Source organism: Solanum dulcamara, chromosome 1 (assembly GCF_947179165.1).
Source record: "Solanum dulcamara chromosome 1, daSolDulc1.2, whole genome shotgun sequence".
NCBI classification, from domain to species: Eukaryota; Viridiplantae; Streptophyta; class Magnoliopsida; order Solanales; family Solanaceae; genus Solanum; species Solanum dulcamara.
Window position 1 is genome coordinate 1,196,834 of NC_077237.1, and position 25,828 is coordinate 1,222,661.

General features: G+C 34.5%; 5 protein-coding genes and 2 pseudogenes across 5 annotated transcripts; 2 read left to right on the forward strand and 5 right to left on the reverse strand.

Moving 5' to 3' along the window:
- Positions 1-246: 246 nt before the first annotated feature.
- LOC129885825 (uncharacterized) lies at positions 247-1,820 on the forward strand. Its single transcript, XM_055960266.1, has 2 exons — positions 247-795; positions 944-1,820. Exons 1-2 carry the CDS (start codon positions 384-386, stop codon positions 1,444-1,446), a joined length of 915 nt encoding a protein of 304 aa, XP_055816241.1. The 5' UTR covers positions 247-383; the 3' UTR covers positions 1,447-1,820.
- Positions 1,821-4,066: 2,246 nt separating this feature from the next.
- Positions 4,067-4,161, reverse strand: LOC129904064 (small nucleolar RNA snoR109; annotated as a pseudogene).
- A 141-nt stretch (positions 4,162-4,302) lies between these two features.
- LOC129896150 (60S ribosomal protein L6-like) lies at positions 4,303-6,257 on the reverse strand. The gene is made up of 2 exons (XM_055971986.1): positions 5,670-6,257; positions 4,303-4,588 (listed from the first exon to the last, which is right to left on the reverse strand). Exons 1-2 carry the CDS (start codon positions 6,201-6,203, stop codon positions 4,433-4,435), a joined length of 690 nt encoding a protein of 229 aa, XP_055827961.1. The 5' UTR covers positions 6,204-6,257; the 3' UTR covers positions 4,303-4,432.
- A 965-nt stretch (positions 6,258-7,222) lies between these two features.
- LOC129896157 (phosphoribosylglycinamide formyltransferase, chloroplastic) lies at positions 7,223-13,581 on the reverse strand. The gene is made up of 5 exons (XM_055971998.1): positions 13,060-13,581; positions 11,381-11,492; positions 10,100-10,276; positions 8,256-8,382; positions 7,223-7,596 (listed from the first exon to the last, which is right to left on the reverse strand). Exons 1-5 carry the CDS (start codon positions 13,445-13,447, stop codon positions 7,483-7,485), a joined length of 918 nt encoding a protein of 305 aa, XP_055827973.1. The 5' UTR covers positions 13,448-13,581; the 3' UTR covers positions 7,223-7,482.
- Positions 13,582-15,121: 1,540 nt separating this feature from the next.
- On the forward strand, positions 15,122-19,993 carry LOC129896167 (uncharacterized). Its single transcript, XM_055972007.1, has 3 exons — positions 15,122-15,498; positions 18,356-18,598; positions 19,599-19,993. The coding sequence occupies exons 1-3, from the start codon at positions 15,172-15,174 to the stop codon at positions 19,746-19,748; spliced, it is 720 nt and encodes a 239-aa protein (XP_055827982.1). The 5' UTR covers positions 15,122-15,171; the 3' UTR covers positions 19,749-19,993.
- Positions 19,994-20,511: 518 nt separating this feature from the next.
- On the reverse strand, positions 20,512-21,203 carry LOC129884911 (uncharacterized; annotated as a pseudogene).
- Positions 21,204-21,349: 146 nt separating this feature from the next.
- LOC129896177 (mitochondrial pyruvate carrier 4) lies at positions 21,350-24,903 on the reverse strand. The gene is made up of 5 exons (XM_055972018.1): positions 24,765-24,903; positions 23,198-23,296; positions 22,962-23,014; positions 21,717-21,790; positions 21,350-21,572 (listed from the first exon to the last, which is right to left on the reverse strand). Exons 1-5 carry the CDS (start codon positions 24,817-24,819, stop codon positions 21,524-21,526), a joined length of 330 nt encoding a protein of 109 aa, XP_055827993.1. The 5' UTR covers positions 24,820-24,903; the 3' UTR covers positions 21,350-21,523.
- Between the last annotated feature and the right edge of the window lie 925 nt (positions 24,904-25,828).

A 25,828-nucleotide genomic window follows, 5' to 3' on the forward strand; every position in this document is an offset into this window, starting at 1 on the left:
AGGTATATTATTATTGGATTATACCTCAAAAATGAAAAAAACTTAGCTAAATTACGAACTTGATCGAACATTATGTCTACATTCATTACGTCATTCACTATAACCCAAAGTTCTGTGTAAAATTCGAATCTATTTGAATATTACACTTAACCTAAAAAAAATACACTTATATTAATAAAAAAAAATCACTTCTATAAATATGTACAACTTTATCAACACAATGGCTTCATCATTACTCTACATAAGAAAAAAACTCCATTAATGGTAAGTGATTTTTCTCTGTGCACATTTTTTCTTCATGATTGCGACATAACTGATTCATAAATATTCGATTCGTCTTTAAAATCCGAAGAAGAAGAAGAAAAAATTGAGATCGGGAAAAAATGGCGAGATTCGTACCGGTGAAGTTTAAGAGAGTAAATGCGCCGTTTGATGAGGTTGCGAAAGCGCGGATCTACGAGAGCAGCGGCAGTGAACACTCACCAGCGGCAGCGACGGAGAGCTTGATGGATTTATCGGGACTCGTGAATTCGTTTTTAGAAGGAGAGGTAACTGTTAATGAGAAATTAGAAGAGATTGAAGAAAATGTTGATACTAATTGCTTTGATGAATCGGAGATTAAGGTGAATTTGAGGAATTTGTTTAATTCCGATGAGAATTCGGGCGATGATTTGAAGAAAAGTATTATTGAAGCTGTGGAAAATGCTTTGCTTGCTGAAGAAGCAAATGACCGGAGCTCGCCGGAGTTTAAACGACGGTTGATGACTCGATTGCGTGATCGAGGCTTCGATGCTGGTAAGCACTTTTTTTCACAAATTCTGTAGCTAAACAATAAATTAAAATCGACAAAATTCGTAGCTCCTGTACTTGTTATAACATGTTAAGATCGATGCATATATATAAATTTAAATAGATATCTAACTTTTTTTGCGTAATTTTATAGGATTGTGCAAATCGAAATGGGAGAAAGCTGGTAATCGTACGTCAGGAAGTTACGAGTATATCGACATTAACGTGGGTGTTACTCGCTACATAATCGAGGTTTCATTAGCCGGAGAATTTGAAATAGCTCGCGCAACGCCTTGCTACGCCTCGTTGCTCGAAAATTTCCCTCAAGTTTTTGTTGGAAAAGTGGAAGAATTAAAGCAAGTGGTGAAAATTATGAGTAGAGCCATGAAGAAATCTATGAAGAAAATGGATATTTATGTGCCACCATGGAGAAAACTTGCTTATATGGAAGCTAAATGGTTTGGATCTTATTATAAGAGAACAACTAATGAACAAAACAATTATCAAAAGAGTAGTTTTGATTCTTCTTCTTTTTCAAAGAAGAGAAATGTTGGATTTGTGCCAATGCAAGCAATTTCTTTCTATTGTAGAGAGAATAGTATTGCTTCTAATAGTGGCATTAAAATTGGAAATTTGGCTGCAACTTTGAATGGATAATATCATGAAGATCGTGGTGGATTGTTACTCATAGATATCGAGTTTGAGCCTTAGATATGGATTCGCCTTTGCTAGAAAACGATAAATTTAGTGTGATCTCAATATAGATGTTTTAGTGTGATCCCAATGCGGATGTCAGATGCTTGGTAGGAAATCGAAAAAAAATAAATAGATAACATTGTGAAGAATATATTGTGGGAAATTAGATATATTGTTTATTGGAGGAAAAAATATTATATATCTCCAAGTAGTTGAGGTTGAGGGTTTTAATTCTATTAAGTACTTATATAGTAGATTGCATAGCAATTTTTATGTAGTTATTATGTATTTATCAAGTAATGGAGAATATTTAGAAAAATATGTATGTTACTATTTGTTTGTGACTCAATATATTTAGTTTTCATGAACTACACATTATATATTGAGCAGACAATATCCAAATTATATATTGTTCTTATTCTCTTTTTTTTCTTGAATTTGAGCATATATCATTTACACCATGCCACACGATTCTTTTGCGGGTGTTTTTTCCAACTCCTGTCTCGAAGCAAAGAGGTTTCAAGATACTAGGCGCTCCTAAAAAAGATTATTTCAAAATAAATTAATAATAGTATGAGAGGTACTTTAGCTGCGAGCACAAGCAAAGTTATTAGATACATTTGAAAAATCCAACCATAGTCACAAGTGCAAGTTTCCATTCATGTCTTGTCCAATGGAGCAAGGGACGCTAATGCCTAGCTTTCTATTTATTATAAGCTACTACTTACTTCAACATGATTTTCAATTTTTCCATAGAGGAATTGCTTTGTGCGTCTTTTAGGCATAACAAACAATTAGGAGAAGAGAAGGGAGTGGTATTATTTTGATACATTATATATTAGAACATGTAAATGAAGAGTTCGATCACTGATGACATTACACGAGGACTAAATTTAAAACAAGTCTAACCACAAAAATTGCAAATAGTATTAGATTATGGGTTAATTTTGGATTCTAGAAAATATAGTTTATTAATGTCTTGATAAATTATTTATATATATTAAGTAAATCTTCAAATATAAATACAAAATTTGAGTCAAAACTACTGAAATTCAGTTACAATGTCCATATCATAATTATATCCAAACTGTAAAAAAAATAAAAAAAAAATTATGCATTCTCTTTAAACAATTTCACCACTTCGCAAATTTTGGTATTGTAAAATACACATAGTTCGGCAAAAAATTGAAGCTTAGAATATGTTGATGTTTCTCTACGAAACTCTTTTTTAGGCATAATATATAAACGTGTCTAAAATTTAGACTTAATTAATATCTATGCCCTCCAACTTTAGGTTTGTATGAATACAGCCTTGAACTTGTATAACGTTGAATAAGATACATGCATGCAGCCAACATGGCAGTTCGCGTCTTATGTGATATGTAGGGCACATACATGTGTTTATTAATTTAATTTTGTACGAATTCAAATGTCTACTTGTGCACGTTCAAAATTAAAAAATTATCAATTAAGACCAAGTCAAATAACACGATTTTTGAATTATCGCCCCCCCCCCCCCCCCCTCCCTCCCCTTTTTTTTCCTTCCAATTAAAGATAAAAAAGAAGAGGCGTAAGATGGTGCTTTTTAGTGTTGATATGGAATAGGTTGATAAAAGGAGAAAGAGAAATGCAACCAAAACATTAAGGGGTTGTTTGGTCGAAAGGATTAGGTGGCTTATCTCGATATAAAATTTGGGATTGACAAAGTTAGGCGTTGGTAGCCTAGTGCATCTTTTTTGAGTGACAACTACGAGGAATGCTAACCCGGCCAACCACCCTGCAGGTCAGTGGCAGGTCCAACCATAGGTTCAAATCTCTCTAGGAAATGGAACCCTATTCAAGCGATAAACAGTACATAAAGCACTTAAAACTATCAGATTTGTTTAACCATAAAACAGGTGGCTCGATTGAAAAATACAAGGCTAAATTAGTAGATAAAGAATTGTCACTAATAATAAGTCGAACCCTTTAGAGATATGGAAACATTTCCTTTAGAATGCAAAACACCATCTGTTGTATTTCAATTTGACATGAAGAATAGAATGTCTTTCAACAATATAAGAAAAGGGGGCAATAACAAGTTTCTATTTGCCTTCTCCAACTCCAGGTCTCTCTTCTCGGAATCCTAAGTTGGTACGAAAAATTAAGCCAAAGCTGACTGAAAAATTGATTTTTACAGCAAAAACTTATATTTTCCAGCAAAGATAAGTTTGAAATTGACATAATTTGACATATATAAAGTTTTCAGGGTGCTTGTCTACATTAAAGGTAACTTTATGAATACACCAGTCAGACTATTGAAAAACTTAGAAAGGCAAAAAACTGTATATTGTTTGTGTTGTAAGCACCAATATACGCAAACTGCCGGGAACCAAGGCAGTGAGCCTGGAAAGTGCATAGATGAATTGATTTAAGACAAGGGTCTCTTAGAAAGGCCAACTCTTATGCCATTTCCATCTTCTCCCCTTCTCATTCAACAGCCAAATAAGTACACAGAACACAAATATGTAAGAGGTGCAGTAGGCAGATATGCTGACAAAGTACAACAGGTAGAAAAGGCATGAATCACGAATATCATGCAATATGTAAGAAGTTCGGTAAGCAGATATGCTGACGGAGAACAACAACCGGCCAGTTAACTTCTCAGATAAAAATCTATTTGTATTGCTACAGCCAGAGGCAATCAAGATCAAGGGAACTAAATTTCACCCTTCTCTTGGTACATGTAGCTTTCAATTAACTAACCAATGAGCTCTCAAGCATTTGTACCTTTATAACAAAATACTATGATAAAAGAAGAGCAAATCTCACATTGCATATTTCAACTTAAGATGTTTATAACCAACAAAATCTTCAATACAACGACTAAATGCAGGTCTGAAACAGAACATAAAACAAAATAGATCTAACAAAATCAATTTCATCAAAAGTAGTTTAATTATCTGGTCTAAAAGACAAGCTCATGGGGTTTCATGCCCGACTTGAGCGAGAACCTAGCAGACAAGTAAGCCTTCAATTCAGGAACAGACTCGATGGCCTTGATCAATGCTGCATCAACAGCCTTCTGGTCATCCTTCTTCTCCTGAGGAAGCACATTCTTCTCCTACATAATACCAAATAGAAAAGATCAAAAGGGAGTCATTCATGCTCAAGCATGTTTAAATAATGCTCCTAGTATTGAATTACTGGCACAGAATCTTCCATAGATGTGAAATTTGCTAATTTTCATTCTCAGCTTTCTCATGACATGAATGAGACATAACTTCTTACCTATGAATACCCACTAACCATGTTTCTCCATTACCAAAGGAAGTTATTCATGTTCAAGCAAATCACAATAATACCATTGTCAGAGTTGCAGAAGTAACAATGTAGCTGTGAAATTTGCTTAATTTTCATTCTCAACTTTCTCATTACATGAATGAGACACAACTTACGAATCATAAGAGCGCGAAGTTAGGATTTCAACTTTATGGGTTCTAAATTTTACAATCACGATTTTAATTGACAATAACTGGATTCTAAATTTAATATTTGTGCATGTTAAGTGAATTTATTAACACAAATCTACTGCATTCCCCGCATGCGGGCTACTCACTCTGCCCCTGCTAACTTTGGTTCTCCATTACCAAGGAGGTTATTCATGTTTCAGTAATAGAATAATAACTTTTACACAAGTACGGGAACAGTCTGCATAAATGTGAGATTTGCTAATTTTCATTCTCACCTTTCTCATCACATAATGAGACAACTTCATACCTATGAATAATCACTAATCATGTTTCTCCATTACCAAAGGAGGTTATTCATGTTCAAGCAAGTTTCAATAATAAAATTGTCACTGTTGTAGATGTTGGTAAAAAGTGAAATTTGTTAATTTCCATTTTCAGCTATCTCATCACATAATGAGACATAACTTCTCACCTATGAATCCTCACTGACCATGATTCTCCATTTAAAATCATCTAAGGTCAGCATAAGAGATCAAAACATTTCACCAAAAAAATAATCCACTGCCTAATCATAATTATACAATTAACAAAAAGATCTTATCTTTTAAGCATAAAATGAACAAATGATCCAATCCATAAGCATATACTAAACAAAAAGATCCATTCATTGACCACAAAATGAAGAACAGATTCAACCATTAAGAGAAAGTGAGCAAAAATAAGAAAGCAAACCTCTTTCTTTTCTTCAAAAAACTCTCCTTCTCCCTTCTTCTGCTTCTTCTCAGCTTGTTTAGCAAAGTACTTATCATCAATCTTATCAACACTCACTCCAGAAATATCCACCTTTGTTGAGGTACCAATAACATAAGCTTGATTCACACGCCTTAAAGGAACTCCATTAAGTTTAAATGGACCAGTAACAAGAAGCAAACCAGAAACAAGCTGCTTCAAAAACACAACTCTTTTACCCTTAAACCTACCAGCAAGGATAATCAAAACAGTACCAGGTGTAATACTTGCCCTAAGCTTTGTGGGTTTTGGTTTGTGTTTGTTAACAAGGGGTTTCTTCACGTCATCGGCGGGGTAGAATTTTGGGGGTTTCTCAGCCGCCGGAGCTACGGCGGGCTTTTTTGAGTGAACGGGCAAAGAGCCGCCGTTCTTCTTCTTGATGGCCCAAAGACCCTTCTTGTGGTACATCTTGGAACGGGAAAACTTTCCTACTCCACGAATCAGCTCTGGATTCCGGGCAGTCTTCTTGGCGGCCATTGCTGGAAGTTTCTACTTTGCAATTTTTTGCTGATTGAATAGAAACCCTAACCCTAGAAGCTTGATTTATATATGGAGTTAGTGAAGGTTTGTAAGAGAGTGACTGAGATTTTGGGCCGTTTATGTGGGCCTATAGGGAGTAAGAGCCCAATATCTTATATGGGCCAGATTCGATTGATAAGGAATAAAGGGTGTATTTGGTAGGATGGAAAATAAGTGATCATTTTATGAAGGGTCTCATATATCTCTCAACTTTGCGATATAGAGCTGATATACCTTTCGTTACAAAAGTGGTTCATATATATCCCTATCGATACATAAATGACCATTTTTTTCACTTTCATTAGATGAAAAGGGTATATTTAGGTCATTTGTGTAATGATAAGGGTAAATCTGAACCATTTGTACGACGGCAAGGCTATATGTGGGTCGCTTTGATAAAGAAGGGTATATCAGCTCTAAATCGCAAAGTTGATAACTATATCAGACCTTTTTCCCTTTGTTTTTTCATGTTTGACAAGTAAGGAAAAAACATTATCTCAAAAATAATTGTATGTGCTTTAGGCAAACACAGTAGAGGGTGTGGGACAGGGGGAAATGGGACTATAGGATAGGGGTGGGGTAGAGTGTGTTGGAGTATCTGGAGCAAAGAGTAGAATCCACAATAAGGGTAGAGCGGTCTAGTGCACAAAGTATCCATGCTAGGAGGATCGAAGAAGAAATGTGATGTATACAGTCAAATTTAATGTAAGTATTAGTTACGGTCATCTGAAACATTGCCTAAATACTATATGTCAATATAGGGGGCAAATGTCGCACTCCGCCAAGCAATTGAACTTTAACAATTAAAATCGAAGTGAAAATATATACCATTACTTAATTATGATTGGTTAAACGTATAAAAGACACATATTTTGCATTCATTCGTTCGGTTTCCAACGTCCGCTTAACCGTCTCAGAAGTATGGGATGAATAATATGAGAAACATAGAACATAATATCTTCATAACATCCAGCAAATGTCAATAAACAACAAGCTATTTCTTTCATAGATTAAAAAACATAAGAAGTCAAAACATATTGGTACAAAAGTTATAGACGTACAATATTCGTCTACATCATGAAGAACGTCGAATTTTCTATGGTATAATGGTCAATTGAACAATCAAGCACGTTGGTAAGCCTTCCACGAGGCATATGTACCAAAACTATGTTAGTATCAACAGAGAGCTCAGTAACGATAATTCTACCCGCGGAGTTGCTACCCTCTTGCTTCGTTTCTACTTGTACTGACTGGGGTCTTCTTTGCTCCGGATGAGAGGGACACCATCTTGGCGCCATACGATTCTCTCTTCACATAACGCTGCAGCTACTTCTACGTAAAGTTTATGCTCCTGTTAAAGGAAGAATGTGAGTGCAAAGATTGCAGCGAAAAAAGAGAGGAATGGACAAGCAATAACAACAAGAGAGTTAGATTCGATGGAACATAGGCACTTTGACAGGTACGTGGATGGAATAAGTGGATACCCGATACCCTGAAAAGGAGGAGTGTTGATATCATGCCTTCAGGAAACACTTGACAGGGAAAAAGGATAGAGAGATAGGTAACACGGGTTATAAATCTAAGACCATACATGTTGATAAACAATAATGCTACTCATTTGTTGAACAGATACATAGATTGAAAAGAACTTGCAGCCAAAAAACCATCATACCAAAAAAAATGGATAGGTTCGATCTATAGTCATTAGGGCCTCCTAAAATGATCTACTAAATTCATCGAGTTGTTCCAAGGGATCAAAGCGGCTGGTTAATCATGAAATTCCTTGTCGGCTTATTCGCCCAGGTTTAACAACAGCTACCCAATATTCAGCTTATCCTTTTCCTTAACCCATACATGTTTTTGCAGGACTGGTTCTGGAACGTAAGTTAATGATGCAGAAACATGGGGAAAACCTAGATGTTTACTTTATACGTGCACCATGAAGAGTCAAATTGATGGCGACAACAAATACACACTCATAACAAGAAATGTTAAAAAGAAATTCATGACCTCTTGAAGAACCCTTGCTGCAAGTGTTTCTGCTGTGTCATTAGCCAGTACGGGCACGACTTCTTGAGCAAGAATACGTCCAGTGTCATAATGCTCATCAACATAATGGATCGTTGGACCAGAATACCTACAGATAGCAAATAACAGACAGATAAACTGAATTACTTATGTTTGGAGCTAAAATGAGGATTCAAAGCAGTGGACGGAAAAAACTAAACCTGTCCCAAATGCAGCTACTAAAATCAAGGTTAGGTGCTTAATATTTTTGAAAGGCGGAGAGGATGAACTGAAATTATGCAGCAACTAAGTCACAGGTAACAATATCGGCATGAAACAGTCAAGTAAACAGATAATTTCTGGGAATTCAAAGATAATGGAGTAAGGACTTTCAACCCAAAATGTGAATACAAATCTTCATAGTAAAAACTAGCAAAATAGAATTGGTTTTCTTGAAGAATCTGAATCCTCAACATTTCAAGAAAAAGATGCTACATTATCGGATATGATCTAAAAAATGTTCATCGATCACATTTCTCTATCATGATACTTGTTGGTTTTAACTATAGAGAAAACACAAGTCACATTGAGTATTTAAGTCTTCAACTAAGCACTCAATTTGCAATTCACAAGCTGAACGGGAGTACTATTTCTTGTTTAGAAACTATCTAACGTGCTTTGGTTTTGTGGCAAAACCAAAACAGCTAATGCTGCATGTGCAATCACTCTTGGACAGGAAATTCATGCCCTCTTTAGGCTTGCGTTTCCCAATAGTGAATACAAATTTATCTCACGACCTCATTCCCCTTATGCAGCAGTTACAAGAATGACCTAGTGGTATTGTACTTATTTGTATTTCCGATGAAAACTAAAGTGTGCCACTTGCATTGAATGATCTCTATTGGATTACAGGAGTTCACTCCCCAGGCGACATATTAATTGATCAAAGGGAAAAGATAAGAACAACCAGCTTCTAACATCTCGTTATTTAAGTGTCTTCAATGACCGACTTTATGAGCAGCAGTGTAGCTGCTTCCGGATTGAATTATATAAATGTATAACTGAAAGTTTTAAAAAAAAAATTGTATCTGTGTTTGTCTAAAGTACCCGACCTGTTAACCCTAAAACCTGAACCTGAACCTGCCTCTGTAAACAACTCAGAATCATCAATGGAAATAATAAGTCCAACTATACAGACACGCTTTATAATATGGTACAGTTGATGCATACTTCAGATCAGAAAAATAGAAATGCATCCCACTTACGCCTAACATATTGGATTAGTCTCAATTAAGAGAACCATATGATGACTGTCTAGTAATTAACAGGGAATGACTTAATATAACTTTTTATGTTGCATAGGAGTAGGGAAGCTTCTTAATTAAAAGTTTTAAAGGGCATAGAAGAAGAGAAACTTAAATAAGGTTACAGTTGGCCATTACCCAAAAAACGCAACAGAAATTGACTGTTCTACTTATAACCCAATTTGGCAAAAAGAATAAAGGAATCATTGGCTGTTACTGAAAGCTCAAGCTCATGAAACTGAAAGGTTCCGTCAACCCAACCTCTTTCGCTTTACAATAAAGGCAGTCCCATAAGGGCCAGATTTATAGCACAGTATAATCCTCATCATTGCACAGATAAATAACACGTGATACTTTAAAGACAAAGGATAGAAAATGGCGCTTGACTCTTTCAGTCCACATGACAGTGTTTTTTACTTTCTACATATCATGGCAAAGTATCTATATGTTTGAAGTTAAGAACAACTGAAAAATCAAAGAGGAAGGAGCAGCGAGATACTTGATTAACGAAAATAATTCCATTTTGATAGAACACATACATACCTAGCTCCAGAAGCTATGACTGCTTTATGCACCTTTATGCCATAGTAGCCTTTGCCTCCAAAAGCTGGAAGAAGTGACGGATGAATATTAAATATCGATCTTGGAAATGCTTGGACCAACTCAGTAGGAATAAGCTTTAAGTACCCAGCTAAAAGAATGAAGTCAATATTGTAGGTTCTGTAAACAAAAGTTAGTTTAATAAAACGCTGAAGAATATGAAGAAATAACTTCAGTAAACAATGGAGACAACTAAGATTATTCATGTCATACACTAACGGGTCGTTTGGTATGGGGGATGGGATAGACGAAGTTATCCCACATTGTACTACAAATAATGAGATAAATAATCCCGGGATTAATTAATACCCACAACCAAACGCAAGATAAAATAATACTGCATTTTATCCCAGGATTATTGTCCCTTATCCCTCATACCAAATGACCCCTCCAACCCTCCTATAGATGATTTATACATCCTCATTTAAATAACTAATGAGTATGAAAAGTATTTATTCACACAGAAGAGAGTAAATAAGCAAGAAATATAGATGTTTATCATGGTTTACATGCTTTTGTTCACATTTACTTTCCCATTTCTACTGTAATAGACATTTCGCTCCAAGTAGAAGAAACCAAGGGCAAAATGAAAAGGAAGACCAAAATAAAGAAAGGTGAGCAAAATGAGAAGCGTTTAACAGAATAACTCTTTAAAGTTTCGATTTACAACTTATGTCAAAATTAGGTGAATACTTTAAAATAGTTTGCTGCAAAGCATAAGAACAACAGTGAAATAAGGTGATAACAATAAATGCAACTGAGAAAGACAGGAATTCTTGATAGATGTGCCGGATTCTCTTCGAAAAACTTGAATAATGTTAAATGGTTTCTTGAGGCATCTTCGCTCGTGAACCGGGCTGCTATTGAAGCCCGAATGGACGCAAGCCATAAAAGAATTCAGGAACTAGAAGAAAGCTTAAGAAAACCAAAAGTTTTGCCATATTGAGGAAAAGAACGTAGCTTAAACCACATCTATCTTTTGTGCTCAAATATCTCAAAATTCAAAATCCTCAGCAAACGATAACAGTACAAGTAAATTTCCTTCTATTCAGATACCATTTTTCTTCTGCTAACAATTCCAGAAGAAAAGGTAAGGAAAAACATAGAAGAAGAGGAGCTGATTGTGCTATAGCCTAATTTCAAGGAAGACGGCATCTTTTTTGCACAAACTAACTACTAAAGCAGTTAGATCAATAGTAGAGACATGGATAGAAAAGAAAAAACCTTAGAGATCCCACGAGATCCTCCTCCGATAAACCCTCAGATGAATTCTTTGCTTTAGGAAACAAAATAACAGGGATGTCTTGCTCCCTTGCATACTTTGCACCTCCACAATCTGCATGTCAAAACAAAAAGAATCTAAATGAAAAGATGAGTGAAAACTACGATAAGACAATAGAATACGCATATATCTTCAGGTATAAAGCTGTGGAAACTTTGGAGTAATTTACATATAAGCTTTGGAAACTTTAGTCGAAACAGAAATCTCTGAAATTTCCAAGTGCTTCCGCCAAAAAATTATCAAGCTTATATTGTATCATGGAAACTTCTCATCATGAGTGGGAAAGAAAAAATCAATTGCCGATGTGATTTCATTTTCAACACAGCATACTCATTTATAAAGTCACACATGCTTCAACATGCAAACTGTTAATACACCTAAGATTAACAAAATTTCAGGACGAAAGAAACAAAAGAAGGAATACAGATGAAGCCTGGCGTAAGGACACGATGAATAGAAATTTCACTCTTGGCAAAATTAATCAAGACAGTTGCAATACAAATAGGCTGAATTTACAAGTGTTTCTCCAAAGCTCAGAGCTTTACCAAAATCTCAGATAGGCAGGGACCTACAATCCAACAATCAATAATCTTGGAATACAATAATAATGAGGACAACAATTATGCCCAAGTCTCAAACAAGTTGGGTCGGCTATATGATTCCTCATTGACCACGTTACTCCATTTAAACTCATCTCATGCCAATATAATGGTAATTTACGTAAGACGTACAAGAAGTTCTCTGTATTTTCTAAAGGTATAATCTCTCAAAGGCTAAACCATTCCTAGAAATCATATGACCTACAATAAAAGTGGTAACATCTAAAACATAATCTCAACTAATATGTATCACCAATACCTACATAAGTTGTTAAAGGTCGGAGATTTATGAAAACCTCAAATAGACAGGTACCAAAAGCCAACAACAAATAATCTTGAAATACAAAAATAACAACAAAAACAATTATGCTTGAGTCTCAAACAAGTTGAGATCGGCTATATGAATCCTCATTGACGATGTTACTCCATATAAACTCGTCTCATGCCAATATAATGCAAATTAAGTAGGAAGTATTAGAAGTTCTCTAAATTTCTAAATGTGTACTCTCTGAAAGGCTAAACCACTTGTAAAAAACAAACAACCCAATGGAGGAGCTAGGATTTTTGCATAAGGCCATGCAAAATATAAAGAAGTAAATATACGTGAAGGAAGCTAAGGGGATTCCACATATATATTGTATATAAATGAGAATAATCTTGACCTTGTATATCCCGTATAAGTTTCCGACGAACCTAGCTCCAGCATAAATATCTCAACTATTATGTTTCACCTATGAACAACAACAACATACCCAATGTACTACCACACGTGGTGTCTAGGGAGGGCAAGGCCTAGCCAAACCTTACCTCTACCTAACAGTGTTGTCTAGGGAGGGCAAGGCGTACCCAAACCTTACCTCTACCTTTGTTGGGTAGAGAGGTTGTTTTGGATAGACCCTCATCTCATTATCAGTCAAAGCTCAGAACTTTACCAAAATCTCAAATAGATAGGGACCAAAAGCCAACTAAAAATAAATCTTGAAATAAACTGAAAAAAAAAAACTTTCAAAAAAACACCCTACCATTTTTATTGGTAACTAAAACAGCTACCTCTCCATGAACAGTCCCTTCAAGTGTAGCTTCATAAATTGACCTGAAATTTGAACCTCCACCAGATACAAAAACTGCCAGCTTCTTCTTTCTAAGTTCTTTAGTCATACCAATATCAGGAACTGTAATAGCTTCTGCTTCAATTCTTTGCAAACAATTACTACACTGGAAAAATTTCTTGCTGGGGAAATTCTTAGGAGAAAAAGAAAACTGGGGTTTCAAGAAAACCCCTTTAAGGGTAAGATTATTTGAAGAAGAAGATGGGTTTTGTAGAATTTGAAAAAATGAAGTTTTTGGGTTTTGGATTGGTGAAGTGGGTAAGGTGGAGGAAAGTCCAACAGACAATTTTTGAGCTGCCATAGAACCGGAGGTGAACGGCGAAGATGGCGGCGGAGGTGGGATGGAAGACGGGAAGTGGTGCGGCCGGGAAGTTAAGGGAGGGTGAAATTTTCTCTATTTATTAAATTTGCAAACAAAATATAATTGTCATATTTTTTTATTTTTATCTTTTCAAACTAAAACTAAATACTTCTTCAATTATATGAGAGAAGAATTGAGAAATAATCGTAACCAATTAATTACTATAGCGTAAAAAACATTGTTAGTAGAACATATTTCACATTTTTGTGGAGAAACGATTTATTTATTCATTTTTGAAAATTGGGGGAAAATATTATAATGTGGGGATTAAAATTTTCATTAATAAAAAAAATATATTCAAATAGTCAATTAATTGATTTGTTAAAAATTCTCGAGAAATAATTTAATAATAAATGATAAAATATATTATTTAACTCATTTACCTCTAAATTATAAACGTTGATTATTTTAAAAGTTCATATATTGTTTTATTTCATTTACAACTAATAACTATAAAAAACCATCTTGAACTAAATGAATTTCTATTCAACCTCCTCCGGATTAAGATATCTCTTCTTCTAAAAAAAAATTAACTTGATTTTAAGTATAGAAAAATAATTTATATTACATCTTCCAACAAGTTAAAGTAGACATCGAAAGCTTGATTTGAAAGATATATATATTAGAGACACGATAGAAATAGAGGAAATAAGAGAATTTATATGAGTATTTATTTTTCAATTTTCTATACTATTCAAGTAAGTGTGTGACTCTGTATAAGGACTTAGTTCTCTTCTCTCCGTTCACACTATTCTCAAAGGAAAAATAAATAAATAAGGTAGCAGGTATCACAAGCCCTTATTTTGTCCCACATTTTTATTGAGAAGTAAGTATAATTCATCAATTCCATTGAATATTTTTATATCTTGAGTCTCGACAAAGATTACATAAGTGTGCAATTATGTTAATGACATATTATTTATTATAATAGTTTATTTAAATCTAATCGTTTATCTAACATATGTATGGTATCGATTACATAGATTCTAAACTACTTATTTTCTCGAATTTTTGAAAAAAGTTGTGACGAAAACTAGCAAAAAAGAGTTCAAGATGATTTTTAAAAGTAAATAATTATTAATTATAAATGAAATAAAACTACACTTGGGAGAAAACTCATTAACAAGTAAAATGCTACTCACGTGCTAGTTATACCCAAGGGATTATTTACTCAAACTATTCAATTCCATTGATCAATTTTAAGAATATTATTACATTATAATTCTAAAAACATTATCAAGAAAATCCTAAAGATTATAGTAATTTAATTACTCATATAAAATTACGAATCATTTATAAAATTGAAATTGACTAAATAAATTGAATCTTCAAAGTATATTTACGATACTTTCCGAAAAAGTAGATTTGATTTTCTTATTAAATCTTCTTTCTTTCGTATCCATTTAATTAGTGGATTCGATTCTCTTAACCGAGCATAAAATTATTCAAATATATATTTGATAATACAATTAAAGTCTTCAAACTACACTATAAAAATACTAAAAATAAACATTAATCAACGGTCCAGATAACTCCTAAACTCCTTATCATAGACCTTCACACACTTGATCACTCAGAAAGCGAAGCTATAAATACCCAGAGATCAAAAAAATAAAAATAAATTAAATATTCCGTCATCGGAAAAGAGTACTCCGCCGCCGTGAATGGAAGGAGTAGGTGCCAGATTCGGCCGTTCATCAACTAGGTACGGCCCGACCACTGTATTCACTGGTCCGGTTCGGAGATGGAAGAAGAAATGGGTTCATGTCAGCTCCGGCAAAAACAATCATCAATCAACCGCCGTTAACGGCGGTGTTAACGGCAGTAATGTCTCTCATCTCGTGTTTTTGAAGTGGACTCCGATTACTGCCAGCCAAAATAACAACAACAGTAACAGTAGCGCCGATAAGGATGACGATTCCAAAATCTCCGATAAAGACGACGTCGTTCCGATCGAGGAACCTCCCAAACGTAAATTCAAGTATATTCCGGTAATAAATTAATTATTTTTAATTAATTTCTTAGCTTATTATAGATCATCTGTGTACTATAGTGTATTTCAATGTTGAGCTATTTAAACAATCAACTGTATCTGGTTTACTTTTTCTTATTGTTTAAAATTAAATATAATGCCATTCTATTAAGGGAAATTAATTAGGTGTGAGAGAACTATTTGGCTCAAGGTTTGCGGATTCAGGATTTTCAATTAGGAGATTCAAAAAAAAAAATGTAGTGTTTGATATTTGAACTTAGAACCTCAAGTGAATTTTGAAACCCCTCAACCACTAAGTCAACCTTGAATCTTATGTTTAGGAGGTTTAAAATCTATATACATAAAAAGATAATTAAAAATACCTTATATATACTGTGTAATATCTTTGCGAGGGGTTCCAGTGAACACCCTCCCGGACCCCTAGATCCTCCCCTGATCTGAACAAATCCTTTACCCGCAAATCATGTGGGAGTGCAAACTCAAGCGAGAATCTCATTATGTTTATCATGATTTTTAGAAGTGAAACTAATCCATATTGGACATCAAATTCACCAAAGTTAGATTAGTTGACATCATTGATAGTTTCTTGTTCTTTGATTTCGGTTATCACCTTTGTTTTTTTGTGCTTCGATTGTTGCATTATTTTGTTGCGAGTACTGTTCTTTCCCTTATGTTTTATGTATGCACTGCACTCCATTTCACATTATTTCATTGTTGTTAGTGTCCTCATTTCTGTATTCTCTTTTTGAAATTGCTTGGAAATGTTTATTTTAAGTTGAGGATCTGTCGGAACAACCTCTCTATCTCTATGAGGTAGAGGGAAGGTTTGCATATACTCTACCCTCCCTCGACACTACTTGTGGAATTACACTGGGTATGTGTTGTTTACACAGTTTAGTTACTCAAAAGCAAGGTACTGAACTTAGAAAACAAGGTAAATAGCCTTCTACAACCAATCTGACATTTTCAGTGTAATATTTCTTAAAACCTTATTGAGACAGGACAGGGATTTGAAAATAATGTATTGATATTACTGTTTGCGTTTTTGGAAAGACGTGGAGAAATTGGTTTAATTGTGAGTAAGGTCGACGGATTTGTCATGTTTCATGTAGATTTGACATCAAATGGCATGGCAATGGGGCTGTTATATATTGCTTTTGATTAAACACAAAAGCTAATTTTTGGTTTTAAATTGTGAGATTTGGGAATTTGCTAAGTGATTTAGGTTGGCAAGATGTGGACAGAGAAAAAAATGTAGAAGTTACCAACTCTATGAGGTGTAAGAACTATATAACTGTTGTACTTCATAGGCTGCAAGTTTTTGATCTGAAAGTTTGTTCTGGTGCTGGATATATTTCTTGTTGATCAGTATATCATATTTGAATAGTGGTTTTGCTACCTACCAGATAAAGAAGTAATTTTCTGTTGACAGAAATTTTAGTTATCTTTTCATTTCCACTGGAAGCATCTTCTTTCTTGTCTCTCATCTTATTATCAATCAAGTATGTAAGACTCAATCTTTTGGTCTTGTCCGTTCTCAGTTGCCCATATACCTCTTGTCCATCAAACATGGCGCAAGCAGTAGAAGTACTCCTGGACCTCCATAATTTGTTCTTTTATGTTGCTTCTTGTTTTTGCCCGTCAATGCAGAGACTAGCTATACATCAGAGCGGATAAGAAAGTTAACAACATAAGATTTCACAAATATATTTTGGTCAGAGTGAGCGTCGTACTGGAGAGAGAGACCGAGAGTGTGTACGAAGATTGATCCTTTAATTACTGATTCTGTTCTGTGTGTAAGGGTGGCAAAATCAACCCAACCCGCCCAACTCAACCCAACCCATTTAAGTTTGGGTTGGTTATTGACCCGCCCATTCATTAGCTCAACCCATAAAAAATTGGATTGATATGTAACCCAAATTGGCTCATGAGAAATCTTGCTAAAATATTTTTAATAAACTTTTCTTTTCAATTTGATATGTTATATATAGTTATAATTAAAAAAAAATTATTAGGTACTAAAATAGTTTAAAAGAATAAATAAAACAATTAAGCTTAGTAAAAATTGGGTTGGGTTGCGTCTTGACCCGTTATATAACCCATTTTGACCCAAACTAATTTGGGTTGGGTTGGATTGGGTCTTGACCCAATTGTTGTCTTAACTCATTATGACCCGTTCAAACTTGACCCAACCCGCCCAATCACCACCCCTATCTGTGTATATGTGCGCTTATGTGCTTTTTGTTGGTTGTTTGAAAGCTGAAGAGATGATTTAACTTGTAGATTTCCTCTAGTAGCTAGGTGAAGCCATTATAATATGAGCCACTGTAGTTGCTTCTTACTGGTCCCTTATTTTGTACCTCCAAGATATGCTGCGGATTTGTGCAATCAAAGGAGAACACTTAGTTTTCAACAGTTCTCCTTCAGTTATCATAAACCTTCTCTTATGTCTGGTGGATGTAAGGAGGTAATGCCAAATTAAGTCACAACAGCTAATTAAGAGCATAGGGCTTGTCAATTTCTTATCAAAAAGCTTACCTGATCTTTCTTTTTGTTTAGAATTTGAATATTTTCCTTTCCGTGTTAGTAATCATCACTCGTCATTGATAAGGGTAGATACTACTCTCATCACTTATCACACCTAATACCTTATTTACCTTTAGCAGATTGGTGTTGTTGTTGTACTTGTGCCAAAATGATTTTTTTGTATATTCTCCCTCAGTCAGGGTTGCTTCTAGTACATCAGTATGGAAATACTTCTGAGTTTTGCCAATTGATAATAATTTCATATTTTCATTAATCCCTATCAAAAAAAGAAGTGATAACAATTTTCATTTTTAAAATGGTTGAGATAGATCGCTCTGCTTGAAAATCAAAAGAACGAGACATCAGACCAGGATGAGGAGGAAGCTAAACCAATGGAGGCTGATGCAAATACCGGGGAGCCAACATTTCAAGCTGATGATTCATTTTCCGACAGAAAGAGAAAACTGCAGCCCCGGACCGAAAGGTGGGCGTCTCAATCTAAACCAGCCTTGTCTACCAAGAATTGTGATGAAAAACCTGACATCAATGATGTGGCGATGGAAGAAAATCAGGTACTTTAAAACCTTCCACTCTCCCAATTAGGTGAAGAACTATGATAGGGAAAATGCTAAAGGAAAAAAGAACAGGCACATAATTGACTATTGTACCATTTGGATCTGTTTTTTTGTGTTCTTGACTAGTTATACAAAACAACTAGTATGAAGCTGTTTAAATGTGATTTTGGGGGAACACATGAAATAATGGCTTAATCATTTGTTTCTAGTTTTTTCTCAACTTTGAATCAAACAATGGACTTCATGCGGCTTAATATTTTTGTGTGTTTATGTAACTCGGGTTCTGTTCAATTTGTGTTGACATATTTCCTATCTCCATTCTTTGAGCATGTTCTAGTCTTTCTGTGTTATCAAGTTTTTGGTTGATCTTAGACTACTTCAGAAAAAGCTGTCGAAAAGAACTATATCCTTCTATGGATAGGAACGGATGTGTTAATTGGTTTATTTAATCACAAAAGAATCAAATTCACTAAGAGAATAATGGAAGCCTCCTATATTCCAGTAGAAAATGGATTCGTCCGTCAAGTTTCTTGAACTAATAATGATTTTGGGGCCAAATAAGAGATGGAGGTAGGATCAATGTTTACTTGGGGTTTTCTATTGTCCCTTTCAAAAACTCGTGATGCTGTCTGGAATTGTAAGTTGCTTCAAAGAACACTAATATGGTGCTTCTCTTACCCTTCACTGGAAGCTCCTGGTCTATCGGGTAAAGAGAAAGAAATGTTGCAGGATGGAGGGGGAAATAGAGACAAAAATAGAGGGGCCTAAAAGAGAGATATTATAGTTGATTGGAGGGGATCAGGGATGGAGGATTCTGTTTCAAGTAACACTAATTAATTTTTCGATTGCTGTATTCTCCTTTCGCGTCTTTTTTTCTTCGAAAATGAGAACAATAGTATACTTTCTTTGTTCTGTTTTGTTTGTTCCTGGTGCTGTGTTTTTAACATTGCGAGTATAATGTGCATGAGCTTCTTCTAATTGTTTTTTTACACTTCAGGAACCAGAGGATAAACCTCCAGAAAGACAAGATTTAAATGAAAGCACATTGGACTTGTCTTTGGGATTCACGGGTCATGAGGAAAATGATGCGGACTCGAAAACCATTCAGACAGAAGACAGTAAATTGGACAGAGTGAACTCCCAGTAGCACCGGGTAATAGTGGCTCTACTGTAAATGCTGCCCGGATCAGTCGAGCGTTTTAACTGCATTAGTCCTTAATTTACCATGACCTTAAAGTAACTGTAATGTAAAACCATTATACTAGAATGCAGACTCACAAAAAAAGGTGTTCCTATTGACTGAGTTCATATTATTTTTTTACACCGGCATTGTATTGAAACACTGATATTGGACTTGGTTCAATGAAATTTAACATCGTTTGATTTCTTAAACTCCCATTTGCAAACATATGCATATTCATGTCTTTGGGAGCAAAAATGTTGCCTTTTGGGAGGGTAGAATGTACATAAAGCTTACCCCTACCTTGACAGGTAGAGAGTTTGCTTCCAATAGACACTTGGCTCAAGGAAAGCTAAAACACAATATTTATGAAGACATAAGTAGTAACAACAGGAATTCGATGGTCCTGACAAATCACAGGTTGTTGCTCCTAATCCATACGTCACACGTTGCGCTCTTGCCGGAGATTATATATCGTCAAGTTTGCTTACTATCTTTTTACATGTAGATTCAGGTACAGTTTAATTTTATTTGAAAAGTTATATATACCCTGCATCAAAGAGATGCTATTATCATGTTAAGTGCTTTGTTTTCCTTTATGGAATTAATGAAAGAGTTACAGACAATTAACGAACCAAATTACAATGCAATCTCCATGAAAGTTTTAGACAATCAAAATAAGATATGGGCAGCCCGGTGCACTAAAGCTCCCGAAAACATGAAGCTAGGGCCTAGGAGTCTAATTCAAAATGATTTTCAGGGCTAGTGTATCGAAAACAAGCTCTTAACGAGTTTCATGATGTTGGCATGTCATAGCGGCAAATAGGGCAATAATGGCTCTTGTCTAACCAGGTTGTAATGCAATGTCGATGAAACATATGTGAGCAAGGCATGCAGACGATGTTTCCTTCACCCTCAACCTCCAGTTGTTGAAGACAGATGACACAGTCAACATCCTTCAAACATTGATCATCATCAATCTCCATTATTGTTGTCTTACTAGCAGGTACCATCCTTATCTATCTCTATCTCTCCGTTCAAAGGCGGCGGTTCTTATGGTAACCTTACATCCCAAATATATTCCAACTTTACATTCATATCAACAAACATCTCCAAGTATTGACAATTAATACCATCACCACGCTTGTTCATCTCATCTTCGATAAGTTTATTTATACGAATTATCATTGGTTTGATGACATTATCAGCCCTTTCAGCAAAATGTTCTTCAAGGATACAGGAAAAAACGTGGTGTGACGTGTATTGAGAAGGGGATAGTTTGACATCAAATGATAGGGTATAAGTATGATGATATTCAGGTTTATATATGAGTAGTGATGGGTTATCACGTTGTTTATGCCAAAGATCATCTTCTATAAAAAGTTTAAATTGAAGGATTAAGTAGGTAAACCTAAGTAGGAATTAATGATGTTCTTCTTCCTCTCCTCTCCTGTGTCTTATATAATACAAACAAATCCAACTCAACTTAGGTTTAGTAAACCTATTCAAATTCAGATAGGAGAACTTACAGATTTGCAAAAGGGAAATTATTCGGATAGGTTTAGTGATTTGAGACAAATGGAATCACTTGTGATTATTTACTGAATCACTTATCAAATCGCCAAATTAACAGTGATAAGTATCACAAGAAGTATAGAGTTTAGAGCTAAAACATCAAAGTGAATAGAAAAACATTCAAATCTCACGAATTAGATGATCCTGACTAATCACAATTTTCATCATCATTCTTTAGCTAGCTCAGGTTGTTGCTCCTCGTTGAAATAATCATTCCTGAATCCAGAAAAAAAAACATAAAAAATTTAGTATAGCTGCAACAAAAATGTCCATTGAATCAAGAAAAACGATAACAAAAAAACAAACTATAAGAATATCTGATATTTTATCATGGGATTCCCTTTTCATGAAATGACTCACCGGATTTTTCGTGAAAGCTGGTATATGCCTGTTCCAGCCATTGCCACATTTACGCTAAAGAGATTCCAGTTTTTCTGCAATTCAGAATTATGGATTACAACATAAACAGAAAATGATGCCATAAACCAAGAAGCTAGTAGAGAAAAGAGTTTAAAGTAAAGGAAATCTTGCATCAAAGTGGCTTCAAACTTCAAAGTCATACTACAAACTGGGGAATATAAAGTAGACTCATGCCCCACAGCTTGTTTTGATTCTATTTTATCTGTTTTGCCATTTGTTCACTGCAAATACTCAAAGAAAGTTTTTCTTCTTTTGTTTTAGATATAACCGAGAATTTCCTGAGGGTCAGTGGCGTGCACAGGTTCGAAACTCGGGGATAATGGGTCTGCCCCTAATCCACACATCATGGGTTGCACTCTTACCACAAGAGCAAGGATCTGGGGGCTACTCATGAAGCCTAACAAGTTATAGTTAAGCATTTCTAGATATATGAGAACAATCTCAAGGATACTCTCAATGTGCACTTCCGTGACATCATCAAGGCTCTACGATATACTTCACATTGCCAATGAGAGTTTCTTGAAGAGGGGCAGCACTAAGGCCTAAGCAATTGATATTTCAATAATACATGTATTATTCAAACCCTCCGTTGTGCAATTCTCTATTCTTATCCCTTTCCCAGTCCTCGTCCTTACTTCGAACATCTTCACCTTTTCTTGAAGCTATATTCGCTACCTAATTTGCTGAAATATGATCTACTAAAAGTTACTTGAATGAAAACAATCCATCAGAACGTATTAAGAAAAAATTTCAACCATTGTCGAGAGTTCCATCGAACGTCATTAGTGATGACACCCTACAAGTGTTGTACTATTATTTATTTATTTCCTCCGTAAGGTAAAGTGCTACTTTTCTTTTGAGTCAAGGGTCTATTAGAAACAGTTTTCACATCCCACAAAGGGTAGGGGAAGGTCTGTGTACATCCTATACTCCCCAAAACCTACTTGTAGGATTACACTGGATATATTGTTGTTGTAAGATAAAGTGTTAGGTCTGGTGAATAAAGATTTTACACGATAAAAAAAACTAGACTGCATGAGAAAAGGATATACTTTAGTCTACTAATCATATCCTAAAACCAAACAGCTGAATACAAAGTAGAGTGGATTTATTTGCCTGTCAATCATACTCTCACACCATAAAAAGATAAACTTCTGCTGAGATTCAGAGTAATAATGAACTTACCGGAGTAATTACCAAGCTATAGCGAGACCATATAATTCCAGTTGCTGTAACCGCTGCAATAACCGAAGCAACTTATCTTATAATTAAAACCAAACAGAAAAGCCTAGTTGATCTAACAAATGGAAGATACTATATCATAGAAAGTTTAAGCTTGACAGCAATGACCAATTATGCTTATTTACATATATTTCTGGATTCATGATAGATCAAGAGAGAGTGAGAGACGTAAGAAATACCTATTTGCTGAGGATATGAAATCTTTTCTGGAGGTTTAGCGAAGTCTGCAATATTTGCAATACTGATGCCCCACTTGAAGGTTGGTGCCCAGAAATGAACTACAAGAACACAACGAGTGAAAGAATCGGTGAAAAAAGAAAATGATAAGTAAAATGTACCAACCTGAAACCGCAAAATAACAAGAAAAAAGTATGTTTGTACACACGGTGCAGTGGCTATAGGAAAGCTCAACGAACAATAGCAATTTGAGCCAACCATTTAAATGATTCCGAACCTCCCAGTCATCGTAGAAAAACATCCATACATTACAATGGAATCACAAATAAGAGAATTGACGAATTTTTTTGTCAAACTGCGAATCTGTCAATACCATTGATGTGCAGCAACAAATACATTACATTATCAATCAATAAGCTACACATCTACACCTCAATCCCAAACTAGCTGACATTAATCATATAAATGTTCTATAAACATTTCACTCTATTCGAGCTCATTTCATTCCAATACTAAATAATTTTATTATTTTTTGAATAATATTCCAATACTAAATAATTTATCATAAAGAGTTCTCTAAAACTTGACATTTTCACATGTATCCCTGTAATGACATACAAATCTTAACCAATTTACAAGGACTCCATAAAAACAGTAAAACATAACATAAGTGTGAAAAATACATTATATTTATTATGTTAACTATAATAGCATCAAAAGTCACTTGAAGATGTGAATCATAGACTTTGCTGAAGCAGAATATGTGAATAGATTGTTCAGCTTCAAACAAACTTTTTCTTTAATGACCAAGAAATCCATCTGGAGCCGACCTTTTGGGCCAACCGCAACCTTCAAAACTCAGGGATGATCCTCCACCCTTCTCCACTTGAATATCTTAGTTAGTTAGTTCACTTGGCGCAGAGCTCGAACCTGTGACCTTTTCTTTCTTTTTTTGATACCTGTGGTGTCCAGACCAACCTACGCACACCTCAAATAATTACCCGAGATACCTGTCACATGTCCACCAAGGGTAGAACAGACCGGAAGAAATTACCAACTGTTTCATTGACCAGTGACCACTAGGGCACATCCTTGGGTGCGCTCGAAGATGTGACCTAAGATACAAGTCCCTCAACCTTTGCCTTTTCCCCTAATTTTTAGCATCTCAATTTACAGATCTGTAAATTACAACCCCATTATTGGGACAATTTATATCAACTTTGATGTGCTATATCATTCAACAAATGACAATCTAACAACCATACACAATAAAATAGCACCTAAAAATCTAATCTTTTTCTTTTCTTTCCAATTCTCGTTCAATCTCTCCAAATAAATAAATCATCAAACACCAAAATATACAAAAAAAATAATTAAAAAATACACAAATAAAAGTAAAACATACCCAGAAACAATATTGGATTTTCTCATTGAATCCGATGATAGATTTCCATTTCAAAAAGGTTAAAAAGTAGATCTAAATCTAAGTAAAAAAAAATTAAAATTCTGTTCAATAAATGCAAAAAAAAAAAATAACAGAAAAATAGCAACAAAAAAAAAAAAACTAACTGGTCTTGGGGCCAGCAGGATGATTCCATAGAGCCTGGAGCTTTGAAGTCGCCATGAAAGTGCTAAAGATTCTCTGTATAATCCTTTGTATATTATGATGGAAAAAAAAATTAATCTCTGTCGTATTATTACTATGAGAAAATGACAAAACTAGTCTCTTATGTTTAGAATAAGTTTACAAATAGTCCCCTAACTATACTATTAATCAACTCTGATTCTTTATGCTTACTAAAATGAGCAGTTTTCATCCCCATCAAATATTTAACCTCTGGTCGTTACATTTAACAAGAACTATTTGAAAATATTTTAAAAGAAATACCAAAAAAGATAATAGCAAAAAGAAATTATAGAAGATAAATATTGGAATGTGAGTTTTAAACATTTTTTATTAAATAATAGCCAAAGTTTGTTAAATATTAACGGATATCAAAAATACACATACTCCATAAAATTTAAAAAACTAAAATTGATCGAGAATATATTTAAATGGCTATTTTAAACATATTCAAATATAAGGAACTATTTTTGTCATTTCTCCTTAGTTGATTTTTGACTTATAAGCTATTTTCAATTTATAAGTCGCTTAAAATAAGTTCACCAAAACAAACTCAATTATTTATTGGGGCTTATTTTAAGAACAAAATAACTTTAAGTTGGTCAATCAAACACTCAAAAAAATTAAAAATAATTTATAAGTAATTTATAAGTCAATCCAAATGGGCCTTAAGTGTTGTTTGGTGAATCTATACTATAGGCAATAATAATCCAGTGAAATCCCACGTCGTGGGGTCTGAAAAGGGTGAATTTATACTATAGGGAATTTATATTATTATTATAAGGGTGTTTGGTGAAAACTTTTTGGAAATATATTGCTATTATATGTTTAGCTATAAAATTTGAATGTCACTTTTATTTCATCCTAGATGTATAAAAATAATTTGATTTGATAGTTGTTAGAGAAAAAAATGTTTGAATAAAAAATATTCTATCGAGACAAGATATTAACAAACGAGAAATTTTATATACAAGATTAAGCTGGAAAAACAATCTCTAAGAATTTAGTT